The 15859-nt window shown below is 41.4% G+C and overlaps 1 protein-coding gene across 1 annotated transcript; it reads left to right on the plus strand.

Annotated features, from left to right (window-relative positions):
• Positions 1-225: 225 nt before the first annotated feature.
• On the plus strand, positions 226-6152 carry LOC117328288 (sulfotransferase 4A1-like). The gene is made up of 6 exons (XM_033885808.1): positions 226-807; positions 2073-2284; positions 2674-2803; positions 2910-3004; positions 3305-3488; positions 5448-6152. The coding sequence occupies exons 1-6, from the start codon at positions 309-311 to the stop codon at positions 5573-5575; spliced, it is 1248 nt and encodes a 415-aa protein (XP_033741699.1). The 5' UTR covers positions 226-308; the 3' UTR covers positions 5576-6152.
• The last annotated feature ends 9707 nt before the right edge of the window (positions 6153-15859 follow it).

Raw genomic sequence — 15859 nt, forward strand, 5'->3', positions numbered from 1 at the left:
CTGTATTTAGCAAAAGAAACAGCTACATTCATGAATATGTGAGTAGCATGCTCAGATGAGTAGCTACAAAATTTATTGAAATGAATAAACATAGTCTTTATCATATTGGAATGGAGAGCTTTTGTGTAACATCCATATATAATGGCATAGCTGCAGTAGGAGAGGCAGGCCTATTGGGCCTCTTACATAGACATATCTGGAACTCTTCTGTACAAGAAATTATATTAGCTCTACTTCCGCTTTCTGTCGGTAACCGGTGAAACACATGTGGATTGTAACGATATGGCTAGTAGCTTTAAGGAAGAATAATGATGAATAATTTAATGATGATGAGATGTTTTAACATTTCTAAAACTGCTGTCCTAAAAAGCAGTCGAATTTCATTAACTTTGAGACCGATTGCATGTCATTTTCGTTCTGGACTTCGGCTTCAAGGTTTACATTTCTGTGGATGTCAAAATCGTCTTCGCTTGGGAGTTTGTCGACCTAATCGAATTGTTCGGCTCTACAGCTCACAGGAGGATCCAAATGCATTAAGAAGACGCCCACAACTTCTATTTGCAATATACCTCTCATTTTTCATGGGAGGATGTCTTATCTTTGCCATAGTTTTACGAGAGTTTGATGAATCCAAACAGCGATGGAAAGGGGTCGAGCGAGTGAGGGACAGTCTACAGACGGGTCGACCCCAGATGATTAAATACAGGGACACAATATTGCCGATTTTCGTAGAGAAAATTCTAGACGACGTAGAAAATTTTGAATCTAATGAAAACGATATATGGGTCGTATCATTTCCAAGATCAGGTAAGTATTAGACAGAATCATTCCACATAAATCATCAACATAAATATTCCATATTGCATTTGAAACAACTTCTGTCTTGTGGTAAATAAATACTAGCCGTATCACATTGCTCTCCAAGCTTCTCTTTAGCTCGATTGGTTTAGCACAATACTAGTGTAGCAGAACTGGACTGGGTTTAGCCCAAGTTTCCTCTGGCCCTGACACCATGTCTGGTGTAGGGCCCTCACTATTATATGAAAATGTTAAATTATCCGACACCGTTTCGTTTTGCTAAAGTTTTCGTGCAAACACAACAAATATGGATAAATGAGATAATTATTTACCCCCAAACAGTGAAACACCCATTTTGTTCCATATCAGTGTTCTATTCCGTCCGTATAGACCCTTGCTTTACACTGGTTAGAATTTCACACTTGACTCTACACCATATTGCTAACTATGTAGATTGCGGGCGGCCTAGATATCAGTGTGCAATGGAGCAAATAGAACAAAAAATGAAATATTTACATAGTAAACCACTTCTAATTTGTAAATGATGTATTCTTGTATTAAGTTTAGCAGACTTGGAGAAATGATAAACCTATTTTTCTTGATTTGTGATATTGGTGTTATGATTCGGGGGTGGGGGGTAAGTTGAACTGTGACTTAAAAGAATAGCGGGTCAACAGTGTCCAATTTTGACCAGCATAAAGCGAAGATGTATACAGAGGTAATAGAACACTGATATGGGAGTAAATAGGTGTTTGGGGGTAAATAAATATCTCATTTATCCATATATGTAAGGAAGGTGTTATGTCACACATGTTTTTTTTCTGTTTGCACCAGGCAAAATCATAGAGAATTCCACATTTTCATATAGTAGTGCACCCTGGCTCTACACCAGACTTGGGTGTCAGGGCCAGAGAAAACTTGAGCTAGACTGGGTTGAATGCAAGTTGCCAGGTAGGCCACCTGGCTAGAGAACCTGTCTAGAGTTCAGAGGCCCTTTGTTCGGGTCCTGGTGTAGTCGTCACATTTTTTCATCTCCTGTAACAATAGTATTAACCAGCCAGATCCCAAGGTCGATATGATTTATCATAACCTCTGTTACATTGTCAATTGGTACCAACACTAGTTGCCCTATATCACTCAGCTAAGGAGAACTTCTCTTTAACTTGATCGGTTGAGCTTAATTAATATACAAAATCTTAGGTAACCAGGTTTGGTCCATAGCAGATAAATATAATTTATCATGACCTCTGTTACACATAGAATATTTTGCATAGGTACAACTTTGTTACAAGAAATGGTGGACCTGGTGAATTCTGAGGGAGACTTTGTACGAGTCCTAACAAAAACATTAGAGGAACGATTCCCATATTTTGAGTACATGTATCCTGGCATCAAAAGTATTGAGAAGATGGAATCACCGCGTCTCATCAAGTCACATCTGCCCCATAGCCTGCTGCCAAAAAGTGTGAGAGAAGGCAAAGGAAAGGTACAAACATCTGTCACTCATTGGAGTGGACAGCAGTACAACATTGGGAACATGACTGACAAGTCATTGACTCAGCTTGTTGTCAGATCCTTTTGTTTAAAAACTGTGTAGATGCTTGAATTTGGACTTTAGTAGGTCATAGTCTGTCTTTAGTGCCTGGATAAAGCTACAAAAAGCTTATAGATCAAGGTTACTCTCTGACAAAGATGACCATTAGAGCAAAGCATGACCATTTTAATGGCAGGAACAACCATTACTGTCAATGGTGACACTGTCTAGACAAATGTAGATACAGTGTATTGTAATGTTGTGACGAGAATTAGGTAATATGTCTGATAAATGAAACTGTAATTGTCATGTAGTTATTTAATTTGTCTCTTTCTTTACAGATAATATATATAGCCAGAAACCCAAAAGACACCTGTGTATCGTACTTCCATTTTGTACAGCTACTCAAACCCACGTTTAGGTTTAATGGCAACTTTAGTGAGTTCTTCGACAGATTCATCAATGGCAGAGGTAAGAGACATGTTAATTTGTTATTTTGAGTGGAAGATTGGAGTATTGACATTTTGATTGTTGTTAAAGCTATTTTAATATGATCCTTTACATCTCTATATCACAGTTCCCTACAGTCCATGGTGGCGCCATGTGAAGGAATTCTGGGACATCAGAGATTCACCTAACATTCTCTTTCTCAAGTACGAGGACATTGTAGAGGTGGGTACCATTCTGTATGAGGACATTGTAGAGGTGGTATGAGGACATTGTAGAGGTAGGTAACATTCTGTATATTACAGTATATTCCTGTATCACACCACGGCTGATCACAATAGACAAGTTTATGTTGCTTTTGTAAACAACATGTAAAACCTTATTGAGTCATGTTGATGATATCAACATCCTACCAAATTCAGGAATGTTTATACCAACAACAAAACATTTCGGAAAGTCCAGTATAAGAAATGGCTTTACTTGAGCACTATAAAGTATGACTTGATTTTGTTTTCTCCATAACAGGACCTGGGAGGTACAGTGGTGACTATTGCTGAGTTTCTGGGTAAGGAGGTACATCCTATGGAGGTAAAGATGATTGCTGATCACTGTAGTTTTGACATGATGAAAGTTAACCCAAACCTCAACTTCTCATGGTGGAAGGAGACTGGTATCGCTGATAAAAAAGGACAGGATTTTATACGGAAAGGTAATTATAGATATACTGATGATCTCATTAAAGGTATTACATTATAGGTATACTGATGAATCATGAATAATACGGTTGTTTTGATAGAACAAAATAAAGTTCATAGTCTATGTAGATCACTCGGGAGTAGGAGCGGCCTACAATTTTCACCTCAAAAGTTTCGCCCCTTTTTTACCTCCAAGTTAGAGAGTGGTATATTTTTCCCGGGAGAACGTACAATTTTGACATAAGATACGAAAAAAGTTCCAAACACCTTTGTGAAACTGACTTACGAACTTCATAAGTTTTGCGTAACTTTTTCGTAAATATTTACGACCGTCTGTACATTACGAAGCTTTGTGAAATGATACCCAGGACAACAGATGTCTAGTTTCATAGCACAAGTTGCTTGAAAAGGTGTGATGTATCATCACACAAAATGATGAAGTGATGATTAAATTATATGAAAAGTGATAAAAAACAACTTGATGTATCTATTTGATTTTTATGTTCATTATTCCCATAATTCCCTTGAGACAAGTTGGTGAGGATAGGGATCAGCTTATAACCAAAAGAGGTCTTTGCTCTAACAACTTCATTAATGATCCAATCGCCCTGAAACTTCATACGCTTATATATAATTACAAACATTTCTTGTATGAGCCCCTGTTTCAACCACCTGGGATCAAAATTAAGGTCACTCTATCTATACGTAGATTTTTGACTTCCACACTTAATTGACTTCATTAATTGGCTGAAACTTCATATACTTACTCACAACTTAACATCTCTTATACCAGTTATATCAACTGTCGTCCTATACACTCTACACCTCCGTTTATATAATGTGTAGTCAAACACTCTACACCTCCGTGTATATAATGTGTAGTCTCCGTGTATATAATGTGTAGTGTCCGTGTATATAATGTGTAGTGTCCGTGTATATAATGTGTAGTCTCCGTGTATATAATGTGTAGTCAAACACTCTACACCTCCGTGTATATAATGTGTAGTCTCCGTGTATATAATGTGTAGTCTCCGTGTATATAATGTGTAGTGTCCGTGTATATAATGTGTAGTGTCCGTGTATATAATGTGTAGTCTCCGTGTATATAATGTGTAACCTCCGTGTATATAATGTGTAGTCTCCGTGTATATAATGTGTAGTCTCCGTGTATATAATGTGTAGTCTCCGTGTATATAATGTGTAGTGTCCGTGTATATAATGTGTAGTCTCCGTGTATATAATGTGTAGTGTCCGTGTATATAATGTGTAGTGTCCGTGTATATAATGTGTAGTCTCCGTGTATATAATCATAAATGTGTAGTCTCCGTGTATATAATGTGTAGTCTCCGTGTATATAATGTGTAACCTCCGTGTATATAATGTGTAACCTCCGTGTATATAATGTGTAGTCCCTGTGTATATAATGTGTAGTCTCTGTGTATATAATGTGTAGTCCCCGTGTATATAATGTGTAGTGTCCGTGTATATAATGTGTAGTCTCCATGTATATAATGTGTAGTGTCCGTGTATATAATGTGTAGTGTCCGTGTATATAACGTGTAGTCTCCGTGTATATAATGTGTAGTCTCCGTGTATATAATGTGTAGTGTCCGTGTATATAATGTGTAGTCTCCGTGTATATAATGTGTAGTCTCCGTGTATATAATGTGTAGTCTCCGTGTATATAATGTGTAGTCTCCGTGTATATAATGTGTAGTCTCCGTGTATATAATGTGTAGTCTCCGTGTATATAATGTGTAGTCTCCGTGGATGTAATGTGTAGTCTCCGTGTATATAATGTGTAGTCAAATCTACCAGTCACCTGTCATCATATTTACTCTGCACATCAGGTGTACAGATAATATACTGGTCAATTGTCTTAAATGTTGGAATTGTTTTTAAAATAATTACCTTTTTTTGAATGTTTATGAATTGAATAAAAAATGCTACAAATTGAAATATTTGTGTTTTAGGTAAAATTGGTAATTGGCGTGAGATGTTTGATGTAAATCAGAATCTGCAGATGGAGACGATGAAGTACCTTAAACTGAATGAGTGTGGACTGAGATTTAGTGAGGGAGAGGAGAAGGAAGAGGAATAGGAGACACAGATCTGACCTTGAAAAACAGACAGAAAAGTCAGATAAATTGGTTAACAGCATCTGTTTTGGCACACAGAACCTCCGATGTATCGGTAAACTCAGTTTTTGTCAAACAGGAACTCGGATATCTTAGTAAACTAGTTTTTGTGTCTCAGACAGAAACTCAGATATCTTGGTAAAATGTGTTCGTGCCTCACACAGAATCTTCAATATCTCTTTGAACTGCTTTTTTGACTCGCAGAGAAACTCGGATATCTCAGTAAACTAGTGCTTGTGTCTCGTTCAGAAACTCAGATACGTTAAAAGGTATTCGCCTCAACAGAATCTTCAATATCTCTTTAAATTGCTTTTCTGTCTCACACAGATACTTTGTGAACATTTACACTGTCATGTGGAGGTTTTGTTATCAGTGTAAAGTGGGTGACGCCGGGGAACGTCAGGTAGATGTCCCGATATTTCAGACTATAAGTTGTGGTACATGTATGTGAATGTTTAATCAAACATTTTTGTGACTGTGAATCATGATCAAGTGTGCAAATTTATACAGGAATCAACAATAAAGATATTAAACGCTAAATGCTTGAAATGTTTTCTGTTTTAAGCCTACGATCACCAGATGATTCAAATTGCCCTACAATCGTGGTCGTCTGTAAACAATCATTGTTATTTACTATTTCTTGAGAGAAGTACTGAAGGGATAGTTCTCAAACTTCACATGAAGGTTCCCCTTGGTTTCTAGTTGTGCCCATTCAATTTTTAATCTGACAGGGAAAACAAAATGGCCGATAGACAACCATCTTTGATTTTTTTAAAGACTGAAGTTTGTTATCGCTTTTTTTCAAGACGTTCTTAGATTTCATATTCAAGGTTTTCCTTACTATCGATTATTCAAAGGAAATAGGAAACAAGGAAACACAGAGAAAAGATCAGTCTTAAGTAGAGCAAATACAGACCATTCAATGGTAGGTGCAAAGGTCCATTTTGGATCTCTGGTTTGTTATGTTACATAAAAAAAAACTAAGCAAAAAAATTACTTGAATTCTTTAATTAGGATCTGAAAATTCCAGATCATTGTATTTTAAATTCGTCTTCTCTTTTTCTCTTTTATTGGTCCAAGACCAGATGAGCTTACATCATGGTGTATCATCTGTCTGTAAACAACGGTAATGACTCTAAACAACAGTAACAACATTGAACAACATTAAATAACAGTATTAACATCAAACAACATTAAACAACAGTATCAACATTAAACAACATTAAACAATAATAACATCTAGCAATAGCAATGCTAAACAACAGCAACATCGCTAAACAACAACACTAAGCAAGAGAAACACAAGACAATACTTACATTTAACAATAGTAACGCTAAACAACAGCAACATCGCTAAGCAACAGAAATACTAAACAACAGCAACACTAAACAGTAATAATACTAAACAGCAGTAACAACGCTAAACAATAGAATCAATTCTAAGTGACAGTAATAACGTTAAACAACAGAGTTAACTACACTATACAACATCATCCACAAGACTTAGCGTCATAGAAACAAAACTTTAACAACACAATATTAATGCTTAATACCAAGATTGAACGGAAATTCAAGAACGATTTAGGAACAACGTACTCATACGAACCTAGACCTCTAGATTGATGTTCCAACTAATTAACCTGGACCTCTACGTGGACGTTCTAACTGATTAACCTCGACCTCTACGTGGACGTTATAACTGATTAACTTGGACCTCTACGTGGACGTTCTAACTGATTAACCTCGACCTCTACGTGGACGTTCTAACTGACTAACCTCGACCTCTACGTGGACGTTATAACTCATTAACCTGGACCTCTTGATGGACGTTCTAACTAATTAACCTCGACCTCTAGGTGGACGTTCTAACTGATTAACCTCGACCTCTAGGTGGACGTTCTAACTAATTAACCTGGACCTCTACGTGGACGTTCTAACTGATTAACCTCGACCTCTACGTGGACGTTATAACTAATTAACCTCGACCTCTACGTGGACGTTATAACTAATTAACCTCGACCTCTACGTGGACGTTCTTACTGATTAACCTGGACCTCTAGGTGAACGATCTAACTGATTAACCTCGACCTCTACGTGGACGTTCTAACTGATTAACCTCGACCTCTACGTGGACTTTCTAACTGATTAACCTCGACCTCTAGGTGGACGTTCTAACTGATTAACCTCGACCTCTACGTGGACGTTCTAATTGATTAACCTGGACCTCTACGTGGACGTTCTAACTGATTAACCTGGACCTCTAGGTGGACGTTCTAACTGATTAACCTGGACCTCTAGGTGGACGTTCTAACTGATTAACCTCGACCTCTACGTGGACGTTCTAACTGATTAACCTCGACCTCTACGTGGACGTTCTAACTGATTAACCTCGACCTCTACGTGGACGTTCTAACTGATTAACCTCGACCTCTACGTGGACGTTCTAACTGATTAACCTCGACCTCTAGGTGGACGTTCTAACTGATTAACCTCGACCTCAAGGTGGACGTTCTAATTGATTAACCTCGACCTCTACGTGGACGTTCTAACTGATTAACCTTGACCTCTAGGTGGACGTTCTAATTGATTAACCTCGACCTCTAGGTGGACGTTCTAACTGATTAACCTCGACCTCTACGTGGACGTTCTAACTGATTAACCTCGACCTCTACGTGGACGCTCTAACTGATTAACCTCGACCTCTAGATGGACGTTCTAACTGATTAACCTGGACCTCTACGTGGACGTTCTAACTGATTAACCTCGACCTCTAGGTGGACGTTTTAACTGATTAACCTCGACCTCTACGTGGACGTTCTAACTTATTAACCTCGACCTCTAGGTGGACGTTATAACTGATTAACCCGACCTCTACGTGGACGTTATAACTGATTAACCTCGACCTCTAGGTGGACGTTCTAACTGATTAACCTCGGTCTCTACGTGGACGTTCTAACTGATTAACCTGGACCTCTACGTGGACGTTATAACTAATTAACCTCGACCTCTACGTGGACGTTCTTACTGATTAACCTCGACCTCTACGTGGACGTTCTAACTGATTAACCTCGACCTTTACGTCGACGTTATAACTGATTAACCTCGACCTCTATGTGGACGTTCTAACTGATTAACCTCGACCTCTACGTGGACGTTATAACTGATTAACCTCGACCTCTACGTGGACGTTCTAACTGATTAACTTGGACCTCTACGTGGACGTTCTAACTGATTAACCTCGACCTCTACGTGGACGTTCTAACTGATTAACTTGGACCTCTACGTGGACGTTCTAACTGATTAACCTGAACCTCTACGTGGACGTTCTAACTGATTAACCTGGACCTCTACGTGGACATTCTCACTGATTAACCTCGACCTCTACGTGGACGTTCTTACTGATTAACCTCGACCTTTACGTCGACGTTATAACTGATTAACCTCGACCTCTATGTGGACGTTATAACTGATTAACCTCGACCTCTAGGTGGACGTTCTAACTGATTAACCTGGACCTCTAGGTGGACGTTCTAACTGATTAACCTCGACCTCTATGTGGACGTTCTAACTGATTAACTTCGACCTCTACGTGGACGTTATAACTGATTAACCTCGACCTCTACGTGGACGTTCTAACTGATTAACCTCGACCTCTACGTGGACGTTCTAACTGATTAACCTTGGTCTCTACGTGGACGTTCTAACTGATTAACCTGGACCTCTACGTGGACGTTCTAACTGATTAACCTCGACCTCTACGTGGACGTTCTAACTGATTAACCTCGACCTCTACGTGGACGTTCCAACTGATTAACCTCGACCTCTAGGTGGACGTTCTAACTGATTAACCTCGACCTCAAGGTGGACGTTCTAATTGATTAACCTCGACCTCTACGTGGACGTTCTAACTGATTAACCTCGACCTCTAGGTGGACGTTCTAATTGATTAACCTCGACCTCTAGGTGGACGTTCTAACTGATTAACCTCGACCTCTACGTGGACGTTCTAACTGATTAACCTCGACCTCTACGTGGACGTTCTAACTGATTAACCTCGACCTCTACGTGGACGTTCTAACTGATTAACTTGGACCTCTACGTGGACGTTCTAACTGATTAACCTGGACCTCTTCGTGGACATTCTCACTGATTAACCTGGACCTCTACGTGGACGTTCTAACTGATTTCCCAAACCCCGCCCCTAGGGGGGACATTCCCCAAAAATTTATTAACCCCGGGCCCTTTTTGGACGCAACTGATTTCCCCGACCTTAAGTGGAGTTTTACCCGATTTAAACCCCGGGCATTTACGTCGACTTATTAAAATGATAAACCCCGACCTCCATGTGGGGCGTTTTAAAAATTTTATTAAAAGGGGCCCCCTGGGGGACGTTCTAAGTTAAAATTTAAACCCGGACCTTAGGGGACGGTTTTTAAATTATTAACCTGGCCCCCTTTGGTTTGGGCGTTCCCCAACTGATTAAACCCGGACCTTACGGGTTTGGAACCCCCTAACTGATTAAAACCCCGGACCCCCTTTTTCCCTGGACGTTCTTAAAAAGGCTTAAAACCCCGGGCCTCCGTGGCGTTTAAACTGTTTTAAAAACCCCCCAACCTCTAGGGGACGTTCAAAACTGATTTAACCTCGACCCTATGGGAAGTTCCCTTTTAAAGGGTTACCTTTTGAACCTCTACGTGGACGTTCTACTGATTAACTTCGCCATCTAGGTGGACGTTTACTGATTAACCTCGACCTCATATGTGGCGTTCTAACTGATTAACCTCGACCTCTATGTGGACGTTCAACTGATTAACTCGACCACGACATTGACGTTCTTACTGCTTAACCTCGACCTCTACGGGGACGTCAAACTGATTAACCCTCGACCTCTACATTGAACGTTCTAAACTGATTAACCTCGACCTCTACGTGGACGTTCTAATATGATTACCTCGACCTCTAGGTGGACGTTTCTAACTCGATTAACCTCGACTTCTAGCATGGATGTTCTAACTGATTAACCTCGACCTCTACGTGGACGTTCTAACTGATTAACCTCGACCTCTACATTGACGTTCTAACTGATTAACCTCGACCTTTACGTCGACGTTATAACTGATTAACCTCGACCTCTACGTGGACGTTCTAACTGATTAACCTGGACCTCTAGGTGGACGTTCTAACTGATTAACCTCGACCTCTACGTGGACGCTCTAACTGATTAACCCCGACCTCTACGTGGACGTTCTAACTGATTAACCTCGACCTCTAGGTGGACGTTCTAACTGATTAACCTGGACCTCTAGGTGGACGTTCTAACTGATTAACCTGGACCTCTACGTGGACGTTCTAACTGATTAACCTCGACCTCTAGGTGGACTTTCTAACTGATTAACCTCGACCTCTACGTGGACTTTCTAACTGGTTAACCTCGACCTCTAGGTGGACGTTCTAACTGATTAACCTCGACCTCTAGGTGGACGTTCTAACTGATTAACCTCGGTCTCTACGTGGACGTTCTAACTGATTAACCTCGACCTCTACGTAGACGTTATAACTCATTAACCTGGACCTCTTGATGGACGTTCTAACTAATTAACTTGGACCTCTAGGTGGACGTTCTAACTGATTAACCTCGACCTCTAGGTGGACGTTCTAACTAATTAACCTGGACCTCTACGTGGGCGTTCTAACTGATTAACCTCGACCTCTACGTGGACGTTATAACTGATTAACCTCGACCTCTGCGTGGACGTTATAAATAATTAACCTCGACCTCTACGTGGACGTTCTTACTGATTAACCTGGACCTCTAGGTGAACGATCTAACTGATTAACCTCGACCTCTACGTGGACGTTCTAACTGATTAACCTCGACCTCTACGTGGACGTTCTAACTGATTAACCTCGACCTCTACGTGGACGTTCTAACTGATTAACCTCGACCTCTACGTGGACGTTCTAACTGATTAACCTCGACCTCTATGTGGACGTTCTAATTGATTAACCTGGACCTCTACGTGGACGTTCTAACTGATTAACCTCGACCTCTAGGTGGACGTTCTAACTGATTAACCTGGACCTCTAGGTGGATGTTCTAACTGATTAACCTCGACCTCTACGTGGACGTTATAACTGATTAACCTCGACCTCTAAGTGGACGTTCTAACTGATTAACCTCGGTCTCTACGTGGACGTTCTAACTGATTAACCTGGACCTCTACGTGGACGTTCTAACTGATTAACCTCGACATCTACGTGGACGTTCTAACTGATTAACCTCGACCTCTACGTGGACGTTCCAACTGATTAACCTCGACCTCTAGGTGGACGTTCTAACTGATTAACCTCGACCTCAAGGTGGACGTTCTAATTGATTAACCTCGACCTCTACGTGGACGTTCTAACTGATTAACCTCGACCTCTAGGTGGACTTTCTAATTGATTAACCTCGACCTCTAGGTGGACGTTCTAACTGATAAACCTCGACCTCTACGTGGACGTTCTAACTGATTAACCTCGACCTCTACGTGGACGCTCTAACTGATTAACCTCGACCTCTAGATGGACGTTCTAACTGATTAACCTGGACCTCTACGTGGACGTTCTAACTGATTAACCTGGACCTCTAGGTGGATGTTCTAACTGATTAACCTCGACCTCTACGTGGACGTTCTAACTTATTAACCTCGACCTCTAGGTGGACGTTAAAACTGATTAACCTCGACCTCTACGTGGACGTTATAACTGATTAACCTCGACCTCTACGTGGACGTTCTAACTGATTAACCTCGGTCTCTACGTGGACGTTCTAACTGATTAACCTGGACCTCTACGTGGACGTTATAACTAATTAACCTCGAACTCTACGTGGACGTTCTTACTGATTAACCTCGACCTCTACGTGGACGTTCTAACTGATTAACCTCGACCTCTACGTGGACGTTCTAACTGATTAACCTCGACCTTTACGTCGACGTTATAACTGATTAACCTCGACCTCTATGTGGACGTTCTAACTGATTAACCTCGACCTCTACGTGGACGTTATAACTGATTAACCTCGACCTCTACGTGGACGTTCTAACTGATTAACTTGGACCTCTACGTGGACGTTCTGAATGATTAACCTCGACCTCTACGTGGACGTTCTAACTGATTAACCTCGACCTCTAGGTGGACGTTCTAACTGATTAACCTCGACCTCTACGTGGACGTTCTAACTGATTAACCTGGACCTCTACGTGGACATTCTCACTGATTAACCTGGACCTCTACGTGGACGTTCTAACTGATTAACCTCGACTCTAGGTGGACATTCTAACTGATTAACCTCGACCTCTATGTGGACGTTCTAACTGATTAACCTCGACCTCTACGTGGACGTTCTAACTGATTAACCTCGACCTTTACGTCGACGTTATAACTGATTAACCTCGACCTCTATGTGGACGTTATAACTGATTAACCTCGACCTCTACGTGGACGTTCTAACTGATTAACCTGGACCTCTAGGTGGACGTTCTAACTGATTAACCTCGACCTCTACGTGGACGTTCTAACTGATTAACTTCGACCTCTACGTGGACGTTCTAACTGATTAACTTCGACCTCTAGGTGGACGTTTTAACTGATTAACCTCGACCTCTATGTGGACGTTATAACTGATTAACCTCGACCTCTAGGTGGACGTTCTAACTGATTAACCTCGACCTCTACGTGGACGTTCTAACTGATTAACCTCGACCTCTAGGTGGACGTTCTAACTGATTAACCTCGACCTCTACGTGGACGTTCTAACTGATTAACCTCGGTCTCTACGTGGATGTTCTAACTGATTAACTTGGACCTCTACGTGGACGTTCTAACTGATTAACCTCGACCTCTACGTGGACGTTCTAACTGATTAACCTGGACCTCTACGTGGACGTTCTAATTGATTAACCTGGACCTCTACGTGGACGTTCTAACTGATTAACCTCGACCTCTAGGTGGACGTTCTAACTGATTATCCTGGACCTCTAGGTGGACATTCTAACTGATTAACCTCGACCTCTACGTGGACGTTATAACTGATTAACCTCGACCTTTAAGTGGACGTTCTAACTGATTAACCTCGGTCTCTACGTGGACGTTCTAACTGATTAACCTGGACCTCTACGTGGACGTTCTAACTGATTAACCTCGACCTCTACGTGGACGTTCTAACTGATTAACCTCGACCTCTACGTGGACGTTCCAACTGATTAACTTCGACCTCTAGGTGGACGTTCTAACTGATTAACCTCGACCTCAAGGTGGACGTTCTAATTGATTAACCTCGACCTCTACGTGGACGTTCTAACTGATTAACCTTGACCTCTAGGTGGACGTTCTAATTGATTAACCTCGACCTCTAGGTGGACGTTCTAACTGATTAACCTCGACCTCTACGTGGACGCTCTAACTGATTAACCTCGACCTCTAGATGGACGTTCTAACTGATTAACCTGGACCTCTAGGTGGATGTTCTAACTGATTAACCTCGACCTCTACGTGGACGTTCTAACTTATTAACCTCGACCTCTAGGTGGACGTTCTAACTGATTAACCTCGACCTCTACGTGGACGTTATAACTGATTAACCTCGACCTCTACGTGGACGTTCTAACTGATTAACCTCGGTCTCTACGTGGACGTTCTAACTGATTAACCTGGACCTCTACGTGGACGTTATAACTAATTAACCTCGAACTCTACGTGGACGTTTTTTACTGATTAACCTCGACCTCTACGTGGACGTTCTAACTGATTAACCTCGACCTCTACGTGGACGTTCTAACTGATTAACCTCGACCTTTACGTCGACGTTATAACTGATTAACCTCGACCTCTATGTGGACGTTCTAACTGATTAACCTCGACCTCTACGTGGACGTTATAACTGATTAACCTCGACCTCTACGTGGACGTTCTAACTGATTAACTTGGACCTCTACGTGGACGTTCTAACTGATTAACCTCGACCTCTACGTGGACGTTCTAACTGATTAACCTTGACCTCTAGGTGGACGTTCTAATTGATTAACCTCGACCTCTAGGTGGACGTTCTAACTGATTAACCTCGACCTCTACGTGGACGCTCTAACTGATTAACCTCGACCTCTAGATGGACGTTCTAACTGATTAACCTGGACCTCTAGGTGGATGTTCTAACTGATTAACCTCGACCTCTACGTGGACGTTCTAACTTATTAACCTCGACCTCTAGGTGGACGTTCTAACTGATTAACCTCGACCTCTACGTGGACGTTATAACTGATTAACCTCGACCTCTACGTGGACGTTCTAACTGATTAACCTCGGTCTCTACGTGGACGTTCTAACTGATTAACCTGGACCTCTACGTGGACGTTATAACTAATTAACCTCGAACTCTACGTGGACGTTTTTTACTGATTAACCTCGACCTCTACGTGGACGTTCTAACTGATTAACCTCGACCTCTACGTGGACGTTCTAACTGATTAACCTCGACCTTTACGTCGACGTTATAACTGATTAACCTCGACCTCTATGTGGACGTTCTAACTGATTAACCTCGACCTCTACGTGGACGTTATAACTGATTAACCTCGACCTCTACGTGGACGTTCTAACTGATTAACTTGGACCTCTACGTGGACGTTCTAACTGATTAACCTCGACCTCTACGTGGACGTTCTAACTGATTAACCTCGACCTCTAGGTGGACGTTCTAACTGATTAACCTCGACCTCTACGTGGACGTTCTAACTGATTAACCTGGACCTCTACGTGGACATTCTCACTGATTAACCTGGACCTCTACGTGGACGTTCTAACTGATTAACCTCGACTCTAGGTGGACATTCTAACTGATTAACCTCGACCTCTATGTGGACGTTCTAACTGATTAACCTCGACCTCTACGTGGACGTTCTAACTGATTAACCTCGACCTTACGTCGACGTTATAACTGATTAACCTCGACCTCTATGTGGACGTTATAACTGATTAACCTGGACCTCTAGGTGGACGTTCTAACTGATTAACCTGGACCTCTAGGTGGACGTTCTAACTGATTAACCTCGACCTCTACGTGGACGTTATAACTGATTAACCTCGACCTCTACGTGGACGTTCTAACTGATTAACCTCGACCTCTACGTGGACGTTCTAACTGATTAACCTCGACCTCTAGGTGGACGTTCTAACTGATTAACCTCGACCTCTATGTGGACGTTCTA

The sequence above is a fragment of the Pecten maximus genome, chromosome 5, assembly GCF_902652985.1.
Source record: "Pecten maximus chromosome 5, xPecMax1.1, whole genome shotgun sequence".
In the NCBI taxonomy this organism is placed as follows: Eukaryota; Metazoa; Mollusca; class Bivalvia; order Pectinida; family Pectinidae; genus Pecten; species Pecten maximus.

What these genes read in the sequence shown, in the direction of transcription:
- LOC117328288 (XM_033885808.1), top strand. Translation starts at nt 309, where the DNA reads ATGATGAATAATTTAATGATGATGAGATGTTTTAACATTTCTAAAACT. An exon ending in TGAGAGAAGGCAAAGGAAAG is followed by an intron (nt 2,285 to 2,673) that starts GTACAAACATCT and finishes CTTTCTTTACAG; the next exon opens with ATAATATATATAGCCAGAAA. An exon ending in ACAGGATTTTATACGGAAAG is followed by an intron (nt 3,489 to 5,447) that starts GTAATTATAGAT and finishes TTTGTGTTTTAG; the next exon opens with GTAAAATTGGTAATTGGCGT.